At 37.4% G+C, this 19,870-nt stretch overlaps 1 protein-coding gene across 11 annotated transcripts in view; it reads right to left on the minus strand.

Annotated features, from left to right (window-relative positions):
• The window catches only part of LOC132841737 (receptor-type tyrosine-protein phosphatase delta-like), a 352,060-nt gene that overhangs the window by 41,611 nt on the left and 290,579 nt on the right, over nt 1-19,870 (minus strand). For 5 of the 11 annotated variants that reach the window (XM_060864218.1, XM_060864214.1, XM_060864216.1 and 2 more), the window contains 13 exons: nt 17,210-17,320; nt 12,605-12,874; nt 10,628-11,209; nt 10,144-10,289; nt 9,381-9,525; nt 7,458-7,763; nt 6,347-6,540; nt 5,659-5,685; nt 5,139-5,256; nt 2,189-2,833; nt 1,737-1,837; nt 1,022-1,278; nt 303-396 (listed from right to left, as the gene is read on the minus strand). In XM_060864218.1, the coding sequence (XP_060720201.1) occupies nt 303-396; nt 1,022-1,278; nt 1,737-1,837; nt 2,189-2,833; nt 5,139-5,256; nt 5,659-5,685; nt 6,347-6,540; nt 7,458-7,763; nt 9,381-9,525; nt 10,144-10,289; nt 10,628-11,209; nt 12,605-12,874; nt 17,210-17,320 (2,996 nt within the window). The remainder of the gene's footprint in view (nt 1-302; nt 397-1,021; nt 1,279-1,736; nt 1,838-2,188; nt 2,834-5,138; nt 5,257-5,658; nt 5,686-6,346; nt 6,541-7,457; nt 7,764-9,380; nt 9,526-10,143; nt 10,290-10,627; nt 11,210-12,604; nt 12,875-17,209; nt 17,321-19,870) is intronic. The other 6 variants (XM_060864221.1, XM_060864222.1, XM_060864224.1 and 3 more) reach the window with 4 other exon arrangements.

Raw genomic sequence — 19,870 nt, forward strand, 5'->3', positions numbered from 1 at the left:
TTCTCCGGCTTGAGTGCAACTACTTTCCATGCTGTCATCAACGTCTCAGATCTCAGCGCTCTGATGTTTCGGTGTTGAGCTGACTTGTTTTGATGAAAACCAAAGGCAGAAGGAAGAGCCACTATTGCTAGAGTGACCTTGGAAATACAATGTGCCTGACATTTTGATGAAGAGGATAAAAAAAAATGTAAATATATAAATATATATATATATATATATATATATATATTTACACTTTATTATTTAAAATGTATTTATTAATAAAAGCATAAATGAGAAATCAGATGGTGATTTTATTCTACCTCCTCCAGGTTCATCTCGTCTGGGCTGTCCCAGGGTTTGATAAACTTCCCAGGGCGCTGTTTCTTCAAAGGAACCACCACAATGTAGTATCCTCTTCAGAAAGGAAAGCATAACCATTGTATATAACAGAAACACTTGCATCAAAATCATTCCATTTCCAATAAAATCCTGCTTTTGAAGGAATTCGTTTATTCATTTGCAACAGGCAAACAAGTTTACTCATGAAGGAATCAAAGGCTTGCTTTAGACAAACACACCACTGATCAAGATTAGCTAATCAATATGGTTGAGACTTTTTTCATTCGTCTTCAAATAACACTGGATTAAACTTGTTCGATAAAAGGTAAAAACCACAAATAAAAAAATCCTGAACCTGATGTTAGCAAATAAAGCAGTCTAATTTTGTAGCTGTTTCCATGTCAATAAACCTTGGCTAGCACTTATAGGGATAAAGATGGGCATCTCTGGCTCTGGATCTAGCAGCTGTCTGGTGGAGATGAGTGGGGTTTCCACAAGAAGTGGACAGGGAGAAAGATAAACACTATGCCAAGGGTAGAAAGAGTCAGCTGGCTGCAACAATATTAGGGCTAGCCAAGAAGACAAAATGGTGCCATGATCAAAGCTATTAGCTGACTAATTAGCTTAGATCTTGCCAGAGAATTGACAAGACAGTGAAAAGGTAATATAAAGAGGAAACAGAATAAGAAACATAACTCACCTGACTTTCTCAGTGGTATGTACAGAGGGCATTTCCACAGTGACCATGCCGTCTGAGTTGGTCTTGCCGATTAAGTATGGTTTGGTGCGCAGGATGTCCGGGGCAGTCATGGTGGAGACACGGTGCTGCAGACCACCAGCACTGTTCCCCCGGTTTGTCAGGAGGAAAGAGTATTGTGTTTCTGGCTGCAGATTGGTAATCAACTTCTGGGTCAGTTTCCCATCCACCTCTACACTCTGGCCATTATCATACAGAATCTACAGGGACAAAGACCAAACACTACTCAGATCCAGTTCCTAGCCAAACCTTTAAATAAAAACCGGACCGAGTTGTTTTGACAATTAATGGAACTACTCAATATGTAACTACTCAATACACAGTATGGGCAAAGGTATGTGGATGCCTGACCATAAGAGCAATATGTGGTTCATCCCCAAACTGTTGCCATGAAGTTGGAAGCGCTGTTTATATGCCTATTATTTGCTTGTAACTAAAAGGCCCAGACATGTTTTAGCCTGACAATGCCCCTGTGCACAAAACAATTGTGTCCTGACCTAAACCCTACTGATCACCTTTGGATGCACTGACCGTAAACCAAACCTGCTTACCCAATGTGCCTGACCTCACAAATGCTCGAATCAAGTGTTAGGGTCAGGTCTCCTTTTTCCAGTCCACTAGGTTGTAGCCAAAGTAGCATTTTCTAGAGTTCACTTACTGTGAATGGTTGTGCAGGATTGTAGTTGTCTGGAATCTCCCATGTAAGCAGCACCGAGGTCTTCATGGCAGCTTTCACATGAAAATTTTTTGCAAACACTGCTAAAAGAAAGGTGGAGTAGAGGATTTAGACAAACATGGCCAGCACAGACTCTTTTATTTTGTTCCTTCCTGTTCCTTTTAGAGCAGAGCACACACTAAATCCTTACCTTGCTTAAAACCTCTTCCTTCTACAAAGGACTAGTCCAGAACTTTCACCTTACCTTTTCTTTACTCACCAGCAATCACTGGCTCACAGATTTCTACCCTTTTTTTTTAAAAGAACCTATCTATTATTTTACACAAAGTATATAAGACAGATGATAGCCCCAGAAACTATCTGCGCTCATCTGCAGAAATCCATTGCTTTCTTGAGGATTAGGAGATAATGTTGAGTAAGGCTGAGAGAAGAACCTTGTTGATCGGAGGTTGATTCTGGGAGTGTTGGAAGATTTGGTTTGGTCCTCCTACCTTGATCAAGTGGTTGAGTTCTGAACTGGATGCTAGGGCTATAAGGCCCAGGGCCCTTGTTGGTGAAGGCACACATTTTGATATCATAAGTAGTGTCGGCTCTAAGACCATCCAGGTTCACGGTGGACTCAGGGGCAGTGATGAAAAGCTCAGATGGACTTCTAGGACTATTGATGTCTTTGTATTGAAGGGCATATTTGATAATAATGCCATTGCGCTCTGCCAGTAACACGGGCTGCCAGGTGACCTGAATGGTAGTTGTAGTGGCGCTTTCAGCCATGATACCTTGTGGGAAGCCAGAGGGTTTGTCCTCAGGGGTTGTAATCTCTTTAACCGTTTCCTCGCCAAAGCCCACCTTGTTGCGAGCTGATAGGCGGAAAATATAGGATGCTCCCTTGTGAATTTCTTTAGTGGTGTAGTGGTTCTCTCGCTCTGAGAATTCAATGACTGTCAGGGGCTCTACATCTTTGCGTCCAAAGCGGAGCCGGTAGCCCTGGAGTGGCCCATGTGTATTTGGGGGAGGGTGCCATTGGAGTAAAGCTGTGCCCATGTTAGTGGGACTGACCATCAGCCGAGGCTTTTCTGGGACTGTCAGAAAATAAAACAGAAAGTGAATGTAGAATAAATCGAATATTCTATGCAAAATATTTTATAAATATGCACATTGTATCAAATATACACTTAATATCAATTATGACAGTGTGGTTCATGTAGAGGGCAGCTTTTTAGATAGGCAGCATCTTTGCACTATCCTACACAAAAGCATTGCCCATTGAGGTTTAAAGTAGGGCTGCACGATTTAGGGAAAATGTCATATTGCGATTATTGAGGTCAATATTGCGATTGTGATATGTGATTGCGATATAATAAACAAATGGTATCATGAGTCAACTTGCTTGGTTCTCAAGGAAAATGCACACACAGATTACTGATAATGCTGAAATTTGTATTTCTCAACTCAATTTAGCAACAACAAATGCAAAACGTTTTCAAATTAAAATATTTTTACAAAATAACATCTTTGCATTACTGCAAACAAACTTGTTATTGTCTCAATAGTACAGCTAAATATAATAAATAGAACAAAGTAATTTTTATGTTCATGAAAATAAGATTCTGAACATTCTGTCCAAACAGGGATATTTTACCTGGACGTAACATTTTTGTATAAACGTTCAAAAAGGAATTTGGATATAAATGTGTGGTTCAAACCACTAAAACTGTTGTTGGTCATTTACAAAAACAAAAACAAAGCAACAAACTGGTACTTCCAAATCCTCTTTCTAAAATGCTCTACTTATCACTTGAGAGGTTCTTTGCCAAAAAACAAACATATCCACCTTGTCTGGTTTCAGACAGGAGCGATGATTCGATACAACATTACCACTAGTGCTAAAAGCTCTCTCTGATGCAGAGCTTGTTGCTTGTATGCACAGATATTTCTGTGAAGACCGTTCATATGGCGCAACACTCTCAAACACATCTGTAATTGTGGTTTGTTTGTTTTTTGTCTTACAGATTGTTCTTTTTGTTCAGTTGTTTCTTTACTAATCTGGGCTTTTACCTTCATGCATTTATCATACTTATCTCTGTGCTGTTTCAGGTGCTGATATAAGTTTGTCGTGTTGCCACGTGATGTAGCAACTTTATTTTTACAAATTCTGCACAGTACCTCTCTCTGCTCAGTGTCGGATATCTTATAGCCAAAATATCACCATATAACAGAGGTAGCATTTTTTCTGGCCACCAGTTCAGTGTCCGTCTGCTCGGCATCCATCTTCACCCATTCCGCGCTGCACACCGGAAAAAGTCACGACGTGACCATACGCGCCACACGTGCCACTGCCTAAACTGAAACTCACTGGTCTTTTTTTTTATTAGGCCATCCTAAAATCAATATTTTGGTTTGCAGTAACAGTAAAAAAAAAAAAAAAAAAGGGTCGGTAGGTAGGTCTATATTTTTTTTTTCAAGTTTCAATGTAAAAAAAGTACAATTTTGGTGATGGTGATTACGTAGGTATGACTTTAAACAAATTAGCATATCGTGACGTCATTGACTGGGTCTTCATCCCGTGCCTTCGGGCGCATCATTGCAAACCTTATTTTGATGCTTATTTTAGATGTATTATGGTGCCCGAAACCCATTAATATTATTTTATTGCTTTTGTATTAGTTGTTTGAAGAGTAAAAAAAAAAGGTCGGTCTTAACGCAAATTTCACAACCAGCAAGTCGGTCGGACTTAAAGCAAAAAAAAAATAAAAATTGAGTCGGTCCTAAATTGACAGGGTCGGTCGGGTTACGGCAAACAAGAATATTTTTAAGGATGGCCTTAGCGGATAGCGGTGTAGTGTATGAAATAGGCAAACAGCTTTCAGAGAGAATGGGTTGTCATGTCCACACATGCATTTATTTATTATTTATTTATTTCATAAAATCGCAGCATTTTGCGTCATATAATCGCACATTCTTGATATCGCGATTGCGATTGCGATATGATTAATTGTGCAGCACTAGTTTAAAGCCAACATTCTTTGAAAGCACCCTTCTTTGTTTAGGCCAAGAATTATGTTTTATAGTAATTACTTTATTCAACCCAGATTATATATCTAGTTTTAGGTAAATTTTCGTATTGCAAGCTAGTAGTTTTAGAGTACATAAATGATAACATACTCCTAGATGCTAGTAATAGGATCAATATTATTTTATTATATTATCATTTGTATTCCAATGTACTGTAAAAAAGGTAAGTTCTGCCATAAGTAAAGGTAATTTCTGCAATTCACTCTTACAAAGAGAAATGGTTTGCTTAATTGTTTGCTGCAATTGCATGTGCTAGCCTGGTAGTTTTTTCCTAGAAGCCGTTTTTCCGGGGTTACTCATCTAAGCTCTTACCTGCACCCATGGTCGTGACCACTTTGGGCTTACTGCGAGCTCCATCGCCTTTTGTTGTATAGGCAGCCACTGTAACTGAATAAGTGGTCTCTGCCTGTAAATCTGTCAGGATCATTTCCTGCAAGCAAAAAAGAAAGATAGAGAGAAAGCAATCTTCAACTCTTAATGAAGTAGTGTGGACTGAAACAACAGCTCTATAGTAAGTGTGAACATGAACAACTCAGGAATACAATAATCATTTTAAAGCTAGAACGCCATACATGTCAGTACATTCAATATCGCATTTATTTATTTCCTTGATCGGGACTACTGTAACCGAGCTGATCAAAAATACCATATTAGTGCAACAGCATATTAGTTTGTTCAGAACATGCAAGGAATACAAATCAGTTGGAACGCCACTGTCATGTGCTTTTATACACCTTTCAGCAAGCTTTTGTCTGAAAGATGCTAATGTGTGCAGAATGCAAAGAGGTCTCGAAATGAATAGGATTTATCTCAGACACTTGTATGTACTCACATATTCAGTTGAATCATCATACTCCCACTGGATAAGATGTATGAGCAAGACAAGAGAGAGAGAGAGAGAGAGAGAGAGAGAGAGAGAGAGAGAGACAAAGATTCTTAGGTACATGTGACATTAAACAGAGACAAATGCACAGAGAGAAAATTAAAAAGAGAGATTTTCTCATTGCAGAAGAAAATATATATATACATATGTATATATAATTATGATTGACAGCTAACAATATTTTATTAATATATGGATAGTGAAAGAAGTGATGACAAAAACAGACTGTTTCTGTCAGATAAATCCTGCAGCAATTCCTTTAGATGGATGAGTATAGGCAGATTTCATCACTATTTTCTAAATTAAATTCATGCATTCATGTAGATATCATGTAAAAAATGTAATGAGAAAATATATTGGTTCTGTCACCTCTACTATCAGACATATATATATCTAACAGTGAGAAAGAGATTCCAATTTCTATTTTCCATTACCCTTCTACAGCTACTGATGACATCACTTATGCTATTTTGTCTTTTCCGTATCGGTATTAAAAGCTATCCAACTGTAACCTGAGCTGCTGAATGCATGGGTTACTCATAGCTGTGCAGGTCACATTATGTGTTATTAGGAGACGTACGGTTACGTTCAGGAAAAAAAATCCACATGACAGTGTGATGTGCAGGTGCGTGCCTACCTGAGCATCATCAATCAAGATGTCCTTGATGGCAGAATGACCCACTGGTTCCCCATTAAGCATCCTGATATAATGCACCTGGTAGCCACGAATTTGCCCGTGATGTCTGTTGAGCACCGGCGATCGCCACAGCACTTTAACAGACGAGGAGTTGACAGCCTCCACCTCAACTTTACGAGGTGGGCCACTGGGAACTGAAGAAATCATGGGATAAAAACAAAAAAGGTGAACATTACAGCAGACCCTTTTCCCTCTGACTGGACAATTCCCATGAGCATGGCGGGGTAAATAAAAATCTACTGTTAACAGGTTTTGCATGACACTACTATTTCAACATTGGCAAGTTTGAAAAAATTTAAAAAAAGGAAAAAAAAGAAAAAACAACCCCAAAAATAGGTCATAAAGGTGACCTCATTTTTTGAAAGACATTAAAAAATGAATTTAGTGGACTCAAAATATGGAGTAAAAAATGGTAAAATATATAGAAAAATAAGCCAAAGAGGGTTCTTCAATGTTTTGAAGCACCCATAAAGAGTTTGGCTTGAATGCGTTGAAAAAAAAAATGTCATATGGGCCATTGGTGAAAAAGACAAGACTTCCTTTGTTTTTCTTTGCCCCTCACTGTCCATTAAAGCTTTTGCTTGAAATTTCAGAAAAAAAAATGGATCAGCAAACTACAAATAGAATAGAATAAAATGGAATAAAAAATTTCAAATTGCAAAAATACATTTTTAAATGCTGATCAAAAAAGTGTGAAAACAGACAGTTGGGACTGTTGGAAGCATTAGGCCTGGGGTTCTTGGAAAGAAAATGCCATGTATTTGTTGAAATTGTCTTGTTTTAGAAGCAGAAAAAGAAGCTATTCAAAAATTCACCAAAAAAATGCTTGTGGTACTGTTAAAATTTCAGTACAGTGTGCAGAAGCGTCAAAATAATCCAGGTTAATGGGATTAGTCGTAAAATAAGAATCACCATATTTCTTTTAAACAAAAGCAGTAAGGGGAAAGGTAGCTTGGGCAAAAAGTCTGCCAAAAGCAGGATTTAGATGTGAGAAACGATTCAGGGATGGGGAGAAAATAGCAAAAGGGCACAGCTTTTTGGCAAAACATACCATCCTCCTCTGTACGGATGAGTTGTGGTAGGCTTTCCGGCCCTTCTCCAACATCTGTATGAGCCGTAACTGTCACACGGTATTCCGTCCATTTTTCCAAGTTTTCCAGAAGGTATTGTGACTTTTCTGGCAGAATTTCCTTGATCTCCTTTAATGAGGTGTCTTCCCCCTCTGTAGCAGCGTACTGAATGGTGTATTTGGTAATGATCCCATTCTGGTGCTCCACAGGAGGTGGCTTCCAACTTACCAGGATACTGGTAGAACTAGAACTAAAACATGTAACTTCCTTAGGTGGGGCTGAGGGCTCTGGTAGACAGGTCCATTCCAGAAAGATCAGAGTTTTTGGTTGTTTTGAGTTTGGTTGAATTGATTTGGTGAGTTTCAGTTTCAGTTGTTGGGTTATGGTAGCAGGATTTGTTGTTTTGTTTAATTTTTGTTGTTGAAATGAATATGATGGTGGAAGTGGTAGTGGTGGTGATGATGGACAAAACAAACATAAAAGAAAAAAGGAAACATAAAAAGGACAATAAATGAGGATGGATCACACAGACCAACAGAAAAGTTTTGAAATAAATGGTTATCAATAAATGGGTTTCACGAAAAAATAATACCTTCTTAATGAAGATCAAACAAAAAATTCACAAACATAAAATGCACATGGTGAGACCGTGAGAGGGGCAAAAAGAAACCTTTACAACATAGAACCTACCTTTGTAAAGCTAACTAGGATATGTACTCACTATAATAATATATCTAAATATCGATTTTTAAAATATTTAAGCTTATCTGGTACTACTGAAGACTTAATAAATCTATAAATAAACTTCTCAAAACCAGCTAAGCATGACTGTAAATCCCAGCCCTGCACTATGCACTCCAAGCAGTTACCATCAATCCAAAAAAGTAAAGGTTGATGCATCAGCTCTAGCAGAATCGAAAATGTTGCATTGCTCACCAACCTTTCCGATGCCTGTTGGTTTGAGGTAAAAGCCTGATTGATCCAAGAAAACATGAATGATGTTTAAAATTCTAGACTGTGACATGCAGACAGACTCTTTCTTACTCTTCGCAAAGAACAGGCTCATGAAGTTTACTTCCCAACATCTGAGAGACTGGGCTGCTGGACTGATACTTACCTGATCTACACCCTCATTACTTCTTCAGAAGACCTCACATGTATTCAAATCGTCTTTACAAAATGGGTCTGTGAATCTTACAAAATTAAGTTTTTCCTGTCTCTTTTCATTCACCGGCAGAGCTTTTAGTGAGTGCTCATCAAATGGGACGAAGCTCAATTTGGAAAGTTTGATAAAAGTGCCAATCATACATTTAGCTGTAACTCAATTTAAATGAATGAATGATAAATGTGAGGTCTGTTATTGAATGAAAGCTGTCTTCTGCTTCAATTGTTCAAAGTTGCATTTGAGCTTTCTACAGTGTTTCATGATCTCAAATTGGTTCGGATGCTATTGTCTAAGAACAATTCTAAAAAAAGTCGGTTGTAAAAAGTGCAAATGCAAACACTAGGGAGAATTACGGATGACAAACAACGTCAATAGACAAGGCACAGCATATCAGCCCTACCCATAAAGACATTCCAGACTGTTAAATTATGCAACAGCATCACTAATTTTACATTTTATTACTTTTTGAGAGGTCTGAGAGATTGTACTTAACCAAGTGACCTTGTCGATTGACCTCAATGACCAGTTTAAGTGCCCATACAAGTTCTCCCTTTGGATGGGCACTTTAACATCAAATATAGGCCTGAGATTTTCTGAACAGTTCCATTTTCCAAAACCTTCTTCTCTGGACCTTTAAACCTTTTTAAGAGTTCAGCTATAAACCACCTTGGATGAAAGTTTGGGAAAATGGAAGGATTCCGTATTACAAGAGGAGACAGAAATTTGGAAGAGGACCTACGTGTCTGAGGAGTTTCTGCTGAGATCTCATTGGTGTAGGCACCAGTGCCATGCTTGCTCCGAGCTGCCAGCTGGAAAGTGTATGTGGTGAAGGGTCTCAGATCCTTCAGGAGGTAGGTGGTGGTGGGTTCGAAGCTCACACGTTTCTGCAATAGCAAAACCATCATATTTCACAACATGGTGTACAGCATCAACATGGATAAAGGCTTAGCAGATATTTTCAGATTGTCTTTGGTCACAAAGCAACAAATAGGCATATTAATGAACTGATATGGAAAAAGAACATTACTTGCACCGATTGGTAGAGATATACAACACAAAAAATGCAACTACTTAACGTCCAATGGTCACTGGAATTACAATTATAACTGTGATGATGAGACTAAAAACAAATGGTTTTAACTGCAAATCTCATCATGATGTTTGGTTTAAAGACGAGACAAGAAAGGTCCTTGCAGTTTTATAGCTTAACGACTTAAAAAGTAATGGCCTTATGAATTTTACTGCATACAGGATATTTCAGCCCAAAACCTAGATGAACATTATTGCTCATTTTCATGAAGGATGCCAATAAATCTTGCCAGATATTTTGCTGTACTTGTGTAGTTATATTTAACCCCAATAAAACCAAACCAAAGCCGTGAGTTGAACTGATAGAGTCAGCACATTTTCACCACAGCAAAACAGACCGATAGCACATATCATATCACTAACTGGTCGTGTCATCGTTAGGCCAGACGCAAAACATGCCAGCGAGAGCTCACCTCCTCCTTCTCATCTTTTCTCTTGTAAAGTAGTTCGTATCCAGTGATTTGACTGTCCTGTCCGCTCTGTGGAGGAGCGACCCATGACAACAGGATACTCGTCTCAGATTTAGCTTCAGCTTTGAAGTCTGTCGGCTGAGATGGAACTAGAAATCGAACAGTTTTCAGTTGTAACAGTGCATCAAATTCAACCCAACTAATATTAACCTAAAATTAACCCAGTAATAAGGCTTCATATTATTATGTTTTCAAATAACGTTTCACATTATTATGTTTTATAAAGGGGGAAGTCATTACTGAATGCTAAAATTATCTGACCTCAGAGATTATAATTGTTTACATGTCTGCTGAAGGTATGAGAGAAAGAAAAAATCTCGATACTTTCTCAAATGCTAAATGTCACAGATATTTCTCTGATTGTGCTGTCACAAGGTTTAAGTGTCAGTGGTTCAAATAAACAATGCAACAAGATGGCACTACAAACCTCCAGTTTTGGCTATGATCTGCAGGTCAGAGGAGAGAGGTCCATCTCCTACAGATGTGTATGCCAAAACCTTGATATAATAAGTCTTATTAGGTGTCAAGCCTTGAATAGTTAAAAAGTTAGCATTCCGAACAATCTGTTTTTCCCACTGATTGACGTGCTGACTTGGATCCATGGTGTAGTACACCCTGTAGCCCATGATCTGGCCGTTAGCCTCCTCGGGTTCTTCCCAGTGGATAATAGCTGTTGTAGCACTTAGCATACGTCCTCGGACTTGGCGAGGAGCTGTGCTGGGTGCCTGCTCAGCGGTTTTGGCCTCTATTGCTTCGCTTGAGGGTCCACGACCGATGTTGTTCACCGCGAGCACACGGAATTCATAGTCGGAGTATGGACTCAGGCCCCCCACACTGTAGCGAGTGGTGGCTACACCATCAATCTCTTTATAGGAGTCTTCTGAATATTTTGATTTGTGTTGAATGATGTAATAGGAAACTGGCTCCGGGTTCCCAGAGTCCCATGTGAGGGTGATGCTGGTTGCTGTGCGTTCTGTTACCACAGGAACACCTGGTGGCTTGGGAAGGGCTAGAATAAAAATAAAAGGCTAATTTATATTTAATCATGTGGATTTAACTGATGCAGTTTATCAAGAGCAGTGAATTGTAGAGTTCCTTGTTAAAGGGACAATTTCTAGACCTGAGCTGTATTCATTATGGGATTACAGATGGATTGATTCTGGAACTTCATTTCTATTCAATTCTAGACTGGCTCTAGCAACTCCAGCAACTGATTTTAGTCCAGACAGAGTAATTCTCAGACTAGAATCACCCAGATTGATTAAAGAACTCAATTTATATTAATTCTAGACATTTAGGAAAAGTGATTCTATGACTTGAGCTCTGATGCAATTCTCGATTCTAGCACACAAGTCTTGAACTCCAGCTACACTGATTCATGACTTTGGCAGTTTTTGGATTTGAATTCACAAACTTCCTATCACTAAAACGGAATCTTATCTGTGGAGGTATCACTGTATCACTGGCCCATATGCATCAAGAAAAACATTAATGAAAAAATAGTTTAAAGAATTAATAAGATCACCAATGCTAAAAAATAAGGCAGATAAAATTTGCATATATTTGTATGTGCTTGGAAAACTACCACATGCCTTCTTTTGCACCATAGAATACCAAAAGATATACATTTATAAAAATTGCTTAATTAAATGAATTATGATTTCTAATTACATCAAAACTGTGCAATAAAAAATGGCTTTAGTAGCTATCTGTAGGCTAAACATGTTGAACGGTGACACAGTTATTAGCATTCATGAGGCTTGTATTTGCTCCTGGAGCGGTGCTAGCTGAAGGTTACCCTTCACCCCAGACAAACAGAAGCGGTGCTCTGGAACACCATCCAACTAATGTTAAACAGGAAAAAAGCCCCAAAGCCTTGACAGCAGAGTCCTGCTGATATATTTAAAGAAAAAAAAGGGGTGACAAGGTCTCTCTGGAAGACATGTTGTGTATGTGATTTTCTTTAGGAGGCTACAAAAAGTGAACTGGGTGTAATTTATGGGTTTATTTCAGCGGGTATAATGTAATAGAGTATATACGGGGTGATGTGGTTTCTATGGAGGTCATCACTCGTCAACATGTAGATAACTCTTAGCCTGGGAAAAACTGTGACTAACTCTGCTTTGTTGTGTCTGTTGGCAGGACATGTGGTTGTGTGGGTATGTGTCAGTCTTTTCATAAATATAAATATTTTTAACTTCACAAAGTGACTTATTTATCTGTGTAAAACAACAAAGGCTCCTGCACAGACTAAACAGTACTCGGTAGTCCTGCAATTGCTTGCTGACTGGAATACATAGTTTTGGCTACTTCAGAAGTTTCAGACATAATATCACAGCTGCTTTAGGTCATATCTTTGGTCCTTTGGTATATTTTTTTTAATACTTGTTTTAAAGCCACTCACCTTTGACTGTAATCTGTGCCACTGCTTCGATGACACCCAGTGTGGACATGGCTACGCAGGTGTAGTTGGCTGACTGGTAAACATTCGTGAGCTCCAGGACGTTTCGCCCAATGGGCATGTCATCCTCCGGGGTCAAGTCCTCCGAGCCCAGCATCCATTTCACATAAGGCATGGGTGAGCCCACTGCCACACAGGTGATGTTCACACTGCCCCCTGGCATGATCTCGCTATCCGTGGGTGGTATCGAGAAACGTGGTGGAACCCGCCGAACTGCGAGATAACATATGGAGTTGAAGTGACTTGTGGTGGAAACATCTTTCAACAACCAATGCTTATCATGTTTAGTAATATCAAATATGTGTGGCGATCTGGGAAAACATTTTACATAGTGAAATTTTTAGTAATCATTTTCTACTAGTTCTGAAAACTATAGGCTTTACTGGGCCGACATGGGTTTCGCTTGATCTCGATCAAAGGGGGACAAAGGGAGCAAATATAATATACATTTTTAATTCCAGCTGTGGCCCAGAAGCAACATATACATTTTATGCGGTAGCTTATTACAAATAAGTTATCCAACAACTTTGTGATTTTTTATCCAAAATTTGTGCCATTCCCCAGGTGAGGATATCTCACTTATCTAGTGAGCTTTTGAACAACATGCTCTTGGCAGGAAGCTTAGGCGAGAACTAAAAATCAATAAAAAAAAATGTGTTGTTTTGGTGAAACGTTTACGTTTTAGTAAAAATAATGGGTCAATTTATGTCTATTTTATAGGCATTACTATCTAATCTTATGACAATTTTTTTATTGTTACCTCTTCGCTAGTGTATGACGGACATTCCTAGATCGCCCCACGTCTAAAGTCGCTCTAATACTCTTTTTTTTTTTATTTATACATTTCAACAATCTATATCAACTCAAACGAACAATTCCAATGTTCATTACAAAGGTCTGGATTTTATTCAATCCATTCTTGAATAGCTCTACTGATGGTCTGATGGAAAAGTCAAGACACAAGCACATACAGACACAAGTCCATTTCTAAAAGGGTTTCAGCAGTGGACTAGTTTTCTCACAAATTTAAGTCATGCACATAGTGTACCATTCTACTGTAGTCCACATGTAAAATACAACACAGGGAGGGAACTGGAGGCGCGATGACATGCTGGACCTCAATGCTGCGCTCTTCCATTTGATGTGAAGGAATGTGCTGCCTCACATTGCCACATCAGACAGACATAACACACTTCGTATAAATATATATTTAAAGGGAAGGGTGAATAAAGCAGGGAAGGGAATGATTTAGTCTTAAGGAAAGTGGATGCAGATTATACGTGACGGGGAAAAAAAAGGAAAGGATAAAAATGAAAATGGCTACAAAGACAAAAGGTAACGAGGTATACATGAAAAAAAACAATCATAGGAAAAATGAAGAAATAGAGAAGTAAGGAGGAAAAGGAAGAATGAGAGAGAGAAAATAACAAAAGGATAAAAATAATAGTAGAAGAGTGACGCGACATGTTACAGGAAATTAACAGGATTATCTGTGAAAATGAGCCAGACAAAGCTCGGAACATTATGAGAAGGATAAGAAGAAGGGAAGCTAGTAGACAAGCAAGATAGGAAATCAGACAGAGGCAGGAAGTGGGTTCGAGCTTCTCATTCAAGAGAGATCAGGAGCATCATTACAAACACAGAGGACAGGGGATGCTCAGGGAGAACAAGCCAGGAGACTTAGTGACTCAAATAAAACATAGTTCATCAGTGTTTCTGCTTAGTACACAGTACAATCTTTCAAAATCTTTTTTTAATGTGCATATATATGTTTTTTTTTTATCCCTCCTCTATTTTTCCAAGGCTGCTGTGGATAGCAGAATGTCAGGAATGTTTGCTCTTGTGTTGTGGGAGTGAATTTAATGCCTCATCGGGATATGAATGAGATCCTCCCATGGCTAGAGCTCTTTTAATTACAATGACGTTGGCTTTGTGACTTTGTCCGAATGAACTCTGACAAATATTTGGAAAGGGACTTCAGTACCTTGTATAATATCCTTGCTTTAAAAAATAAATAAATAAAGAATAAATAATTGATTAAGTTTTTTTGGAATGACTGTGCGCGAAGGAGTTGAAAGAATAAAAGTGGAATTGAGAAAACGAGAAAGATAAATGGAACTTTTTCACAAGCGAGGACGCTGGTTCGGCTTGACGCCGAGCTTCTCCGGAGAGGAATTCTTACATTATTAAATACAACTTTTCGCTTCTATTATATTTAATTAATATTCTATTGAAGCCCGCTCCCGGAAGACATAATGTTATCCCGTTCATTTGAATACCATTACATTTGTCAAGTCTGCCGAATGATGCTCGACATACATCATTCTTTCATTAGTGGCCCATTAAGCGTGTGGGAGAGAAAATCCTTCACGGAGCCAGGAGCAGGAGATCTGGGCACGGTGGATTAGAGCATTGGCTGAGATTCGCCGCCCTTCAGTTTTCATTAAAACAAACGAGGCAGAGGCTTTAAAGCGTCCTCTGAGTGAGAAAGCTCAAGGAAAAAAGAAAGGAAAAAAAAATTTGTGTTGGCACTTTATCCAAAGACCAATCAGAGTGTACTGAGCAGTTTGGAGTCAGCGATAGTTTCGGTGGCGCTTTAATTATTTGCTTGATGAATTGATGAGATCATCTTTCTTTTCTCACAGGATTTTAGTTTCCCATTCGGGAAGAAAAAAAATAAATCTATACAAAACGTGTGATTTAATAAACTGACCAGATTCCCAATATTCCTTGAGTGAACTGATAAGATCTTTCTTAAATGAATGAAATCCTGCTGAATTTATTACATTTATTCTCTGTATTTAATTAGATTCATGGAATATACCTGCTTTTTTTCACCTTTGTTATAAGATTTTTTATCCAAGAAAATGGATCCGATTTCTTTTTTGCTTTGATTGCATTTTAAAACCTTAATAAAAGAATAAAGAGGATAATTTACTGAATATTTACTGAATCGATGTAATTTATTTTACTATAAAATGCAAGATTTTTTTTTGATTAATTAATATGACCCAGTCTTCGGTAACTGATCTGATCTGATCTGAGGTACTAAGCAGGAACACTGACGTTAAGGCTCAAAGCTAGCAGGGGTTGATGTCCGTAGGTGGATGAGCACCTGTTCGTCATGCAAGAAGCTGCATTCGGGAAAACGACACACATTCTTTCTTCACATGCGCCAATTTTAGATGGTTACCCGTAATAAACAAGGTCATGTGCATTCAGCACAACAAACAACAACAAAAGGGATAAAAACAGGACCGTCTCTGTGACACAACAATACAAAAGGAACCATAAAAAAAAAGTAGAGAGACCACACAAGTGCATTCATATTGATTCGGTCGTATTGATGACAGCTTTGGTGGCAGTTTTCTATTTGCAATTCAAGACTTCATGGTATTTTACTTTACTCATTTTGAGTTCAGTACAATGAGATGATTAGAAAGTAAAAAACACACCAACCTTCTCGCAGCTCTGGGGAATGTAGGAAATTTTGATGCGACACAATGAAATGACAAAAGGAGAAAAAACAGGGGAAACACAGAGAGAGTAAAAAGGCCATGTACAACTGCGACTCATACATTGTATCTGCTAGAAGAAGGCCATTTGGTATTTCGAAGAGAATCCATTCAGGGTCAAGAGAAACAGACTGCCTTGCTTTTCAAATATTACACAGCAAAATCTCCAGTATATTATATATTACATTATTTGGTATATTTTTATAATATATTATATTATATATTTTATTTTTATTTTATATAAATATATTTTTTAATTATATTTCTCCAAAATATAAATTGTTATTTTTTGCAGAATTTTCCGTGGCAAGGGCAAACTTGTATTTACGATTTAAAACAATTTACATTAAAAAAATAATTCAAAATTATTATTTTAATAAATAAGACTCTCTAATAAGTAACTTTAAAAAAATCCACAATCACCACAAATCTTAAAGCTCAAAGATACTATATTATCTTATATTGCGTTTAGTGCGAAGGCAAAGCAAAAACGTGAACGTTTTCTACGTCTTGAGATGCACGTTCACTTTGCTTATTTATACTGGAGCACATTTCATGTCGAAAGAATGATTTTAGTTTGGATTTTTTTTTTTCTCCGATTTTGGTGGAAAAGGCAAGAAAAGAGACAGTTGGATTTGGCGTGCTGTAAGAAAAAGAAATAAATAAAATAAATAAATAAATAAATAAATAAACATGGGTACAACCCATAAACCTGCTGCAGCTTAGGGGTCAGTGTAATTAGTGTCACACCAGGCAATCAAGTAGGCATTAAAGTAGGAGAATTAACAGAAAAGCAAAAAAACAAAAAAAAAAACAGGTTCATATCAAGGACTGAAGGAAAGTCAAATGCAACAAACATACTTACAAAATTTGTAGCCAGGAAACTTTGGACCCATTTATTCTGATCATTTGTGTTGAAAATGCTCTGATAATTCACTTTATGTATATATACAGTATATACTTATATATCCAGTACAGTTAGGGAACACTGGCCCTGTAAGCACTACACACATGTCCCAGTGGGCTTTCCTACCTCGAACATATAAGTTTGCAGGAGCCGAGTAGCGGGTGCCGTCATTATTAGTCGCGACACACTCGTACTTTCCTTGGTCAGACTCCTCGCTCTGTTCGATCTGCAGTGCTCCTGTATGGTAGGAAAGAATATGGGGCAGATTCGGGCGTTAAAGTGAAAAATCTCACAGTGCAGCAAAGCAAAGCAACGTTTTGACAATCCCTGTTTCTCTCACATCGGCAATATTTTTTTCTCGCACACGCATTTTTTATTTTAAAATTTTTTTGCTTTTGTATTTTGTAAAATAAATAAATAAATAAATAAAATTTTATATATATATATATATATATATATATACGTATATATATATATATATATATATATATATATATATATATATATATATATATATATATATATATATATATATACGTATATATATAGATAGATAAATAGATAGATATATAAATAGAGAGATAGAGATGCAAAATCATAGAAACTAACTGCTCTTGTACAAATTTCAAAGAAAAAACAAACAAACAAAAAAATGTGTCTGAATGCATTAAATCGTTAAATCAGCCACCTACTGATTTCTGCTGAATTCATTCTGAACCATAAAAAATAAATTAAAAATAAAACAGAAGTAAAAAAACTTAAAACAGCAAAAAATAAAAATCACAAACCTTTTTTGAACGCTCGCTGAAAAAATGAGCAATCGCCTCGTTTCTAATGCAGTGCCTTCGATGGTTTCAGCTGAATACTTCGTTTTTTTTTATTCGATTGTAGAATTCCAGGTTAAACGGTGAGGCTTTGGCGTGTGCTGATAAGCTTTTATTTTATATAAAATCATGACTAAATGATGACTTATTTTTTATTTGAATGATGAGATCGATTATATCCAATCCAAAAAACCTATGTAAAATAATTTTTATTTTATTTCTGAATTATTTAAAAATCTTATTTTAAACATTTTATTTATGATATAATTTTTTTGGCCATTTTCCCCCTAATCCATAATAAAAGATATGGAATTTACAGTGTGATGAAGTTGTAATATCAGCACATGCCTAGTGTGTATCTTTGTCCATTTTTAGATATATTTTTTATTACTTTTTACAGTTTTTTTTTCCCATACTGTGCACTGCAGTAGACGTTTGAGGCGACACAGATTACGCACTGATCATTCTCTTCTTACAACACACTGTACAAATCACATTGATGGAAAAGGAGAACATACAGTCTACATGTTGCAGGGTTTCTAAAGCACTTTAGCTCTTGCTTTAACGTAACTTGGATGCTATTTGCTAGCATTGCCAGTACAATTGAAGTAAAAAAAACAACAAACAACAACGAAAAAAAGGATTTGAGATTCGAAGGGACAGAATAGAGCCCTGCAATATACAACACCTGACAGGACTGTTCAGCATGGGAGAGGATGAATGACACTGCTTCAGGGCAGCATGGATCAAACGAAAAAAAGGATTACAGTATACAAAAGCAGCATAACCAGGGAGGACAGTCCAAAAAAAAAAAAATTTGGTGTAGTCAATCGTAAGTTCGAGTTACTTAGTAAAGATGGCCCGTGACTCGCGAAAAAAACAGCGAAAAAAATTAGTTTGTGGAAAAAAAAAAAAGATGTTTGCTGCTTGGGCTTTAAAAAATTGTATTAGGAGATTCATCATCATCCAGACCATTATATCACCCTCTGTCCCAAAATGATTGACATGCAAGTCAAGAAATGTATGTCAGTGCAACTTACAACCTTTTTTGACAACCCTTAGCTGAAAAATAAAATGCAGGTGCATTAGAGGTCAAAATTCAGGTCAAAATGGCCAACAAGAAATCAACCAACCACTGCCATAGCTTGTTCAAAGCTACAAATGACACCCATAAAAATCCACCAATGGGATCAGCAGTGTGGTGTCACATGACCAAAGGAAAAACGTTTTTTCTTTCTTTCTTTCAAATATATATGCATCAAACCACGTCTCCACCTCCTGAGTTGCTCGAGAAAAATCACAAAACGGCACCTCAGTTTGCTCTGCCAGACCCTTTGTTAGCTTTTCCCCCAACCCTGAAGAATTAAAAAAAAGAACAAAATGTCAAAAAGTAAAGCCTTCAACCCAAGAAAAGTAAGAAGGAAAAAAATAGTTGGTAGAAGAAAAAAGCACCGGAGAAACTTTATCAAAAAAGTGGTTGTTTGGGCTTTTTTTTTTTTTTTCAGAGAAGGGTACAGGTAGAGGAAAGCACATAGAGATTGAGAATTGAAAAAGATAAATAGACAGTATTTTTTTATAAAAAAAAAAAAAATCTCATGGCAGAGGAGAGGCGAGAAGTTGTCCGTGAGTCCGTCATCGTATGGCACGAGTGTGCAAGAACAGCTAAGGGGGGAAAAATGTTTGGTTGTTTTAGTTGGACAAAAAGAGGGACACATGAGTCGCTATGGCCAAAAAGAAAGACAGAACGAAAGCAATAATAATAATAAAGGATAATAAAGAATAAGAAAGAAAGAAACGAAACGAAAAAGAAAAAAACGCCACTGGATATGCTTCTTTGTGTCACAGTAAGCATATCACGATTGATTAATTTGGAAAAATAAAAAGAAATTGAGGAATGAAAGCAGATACGCAAAGATCAGATGGAAAGAGGAAACGGAAAGAGATGGAGAAGGAAGTGGTCAGG

Source organism: Tachysurus vachellii, chromosome 2 (genome assembly GCF_030014155.1).
Source record: "Tachysurus vachellii isolate PV-2020 chromosome 2, HZAU_Pvac_v1, whole genome shotgun sequence".
Lineage (NCBI taxonomy): Eukaryota > Metazoa > Chordata > Actinopteri > Siluriformes > Bagridae > Tachysurus > Tachysurus vachellii.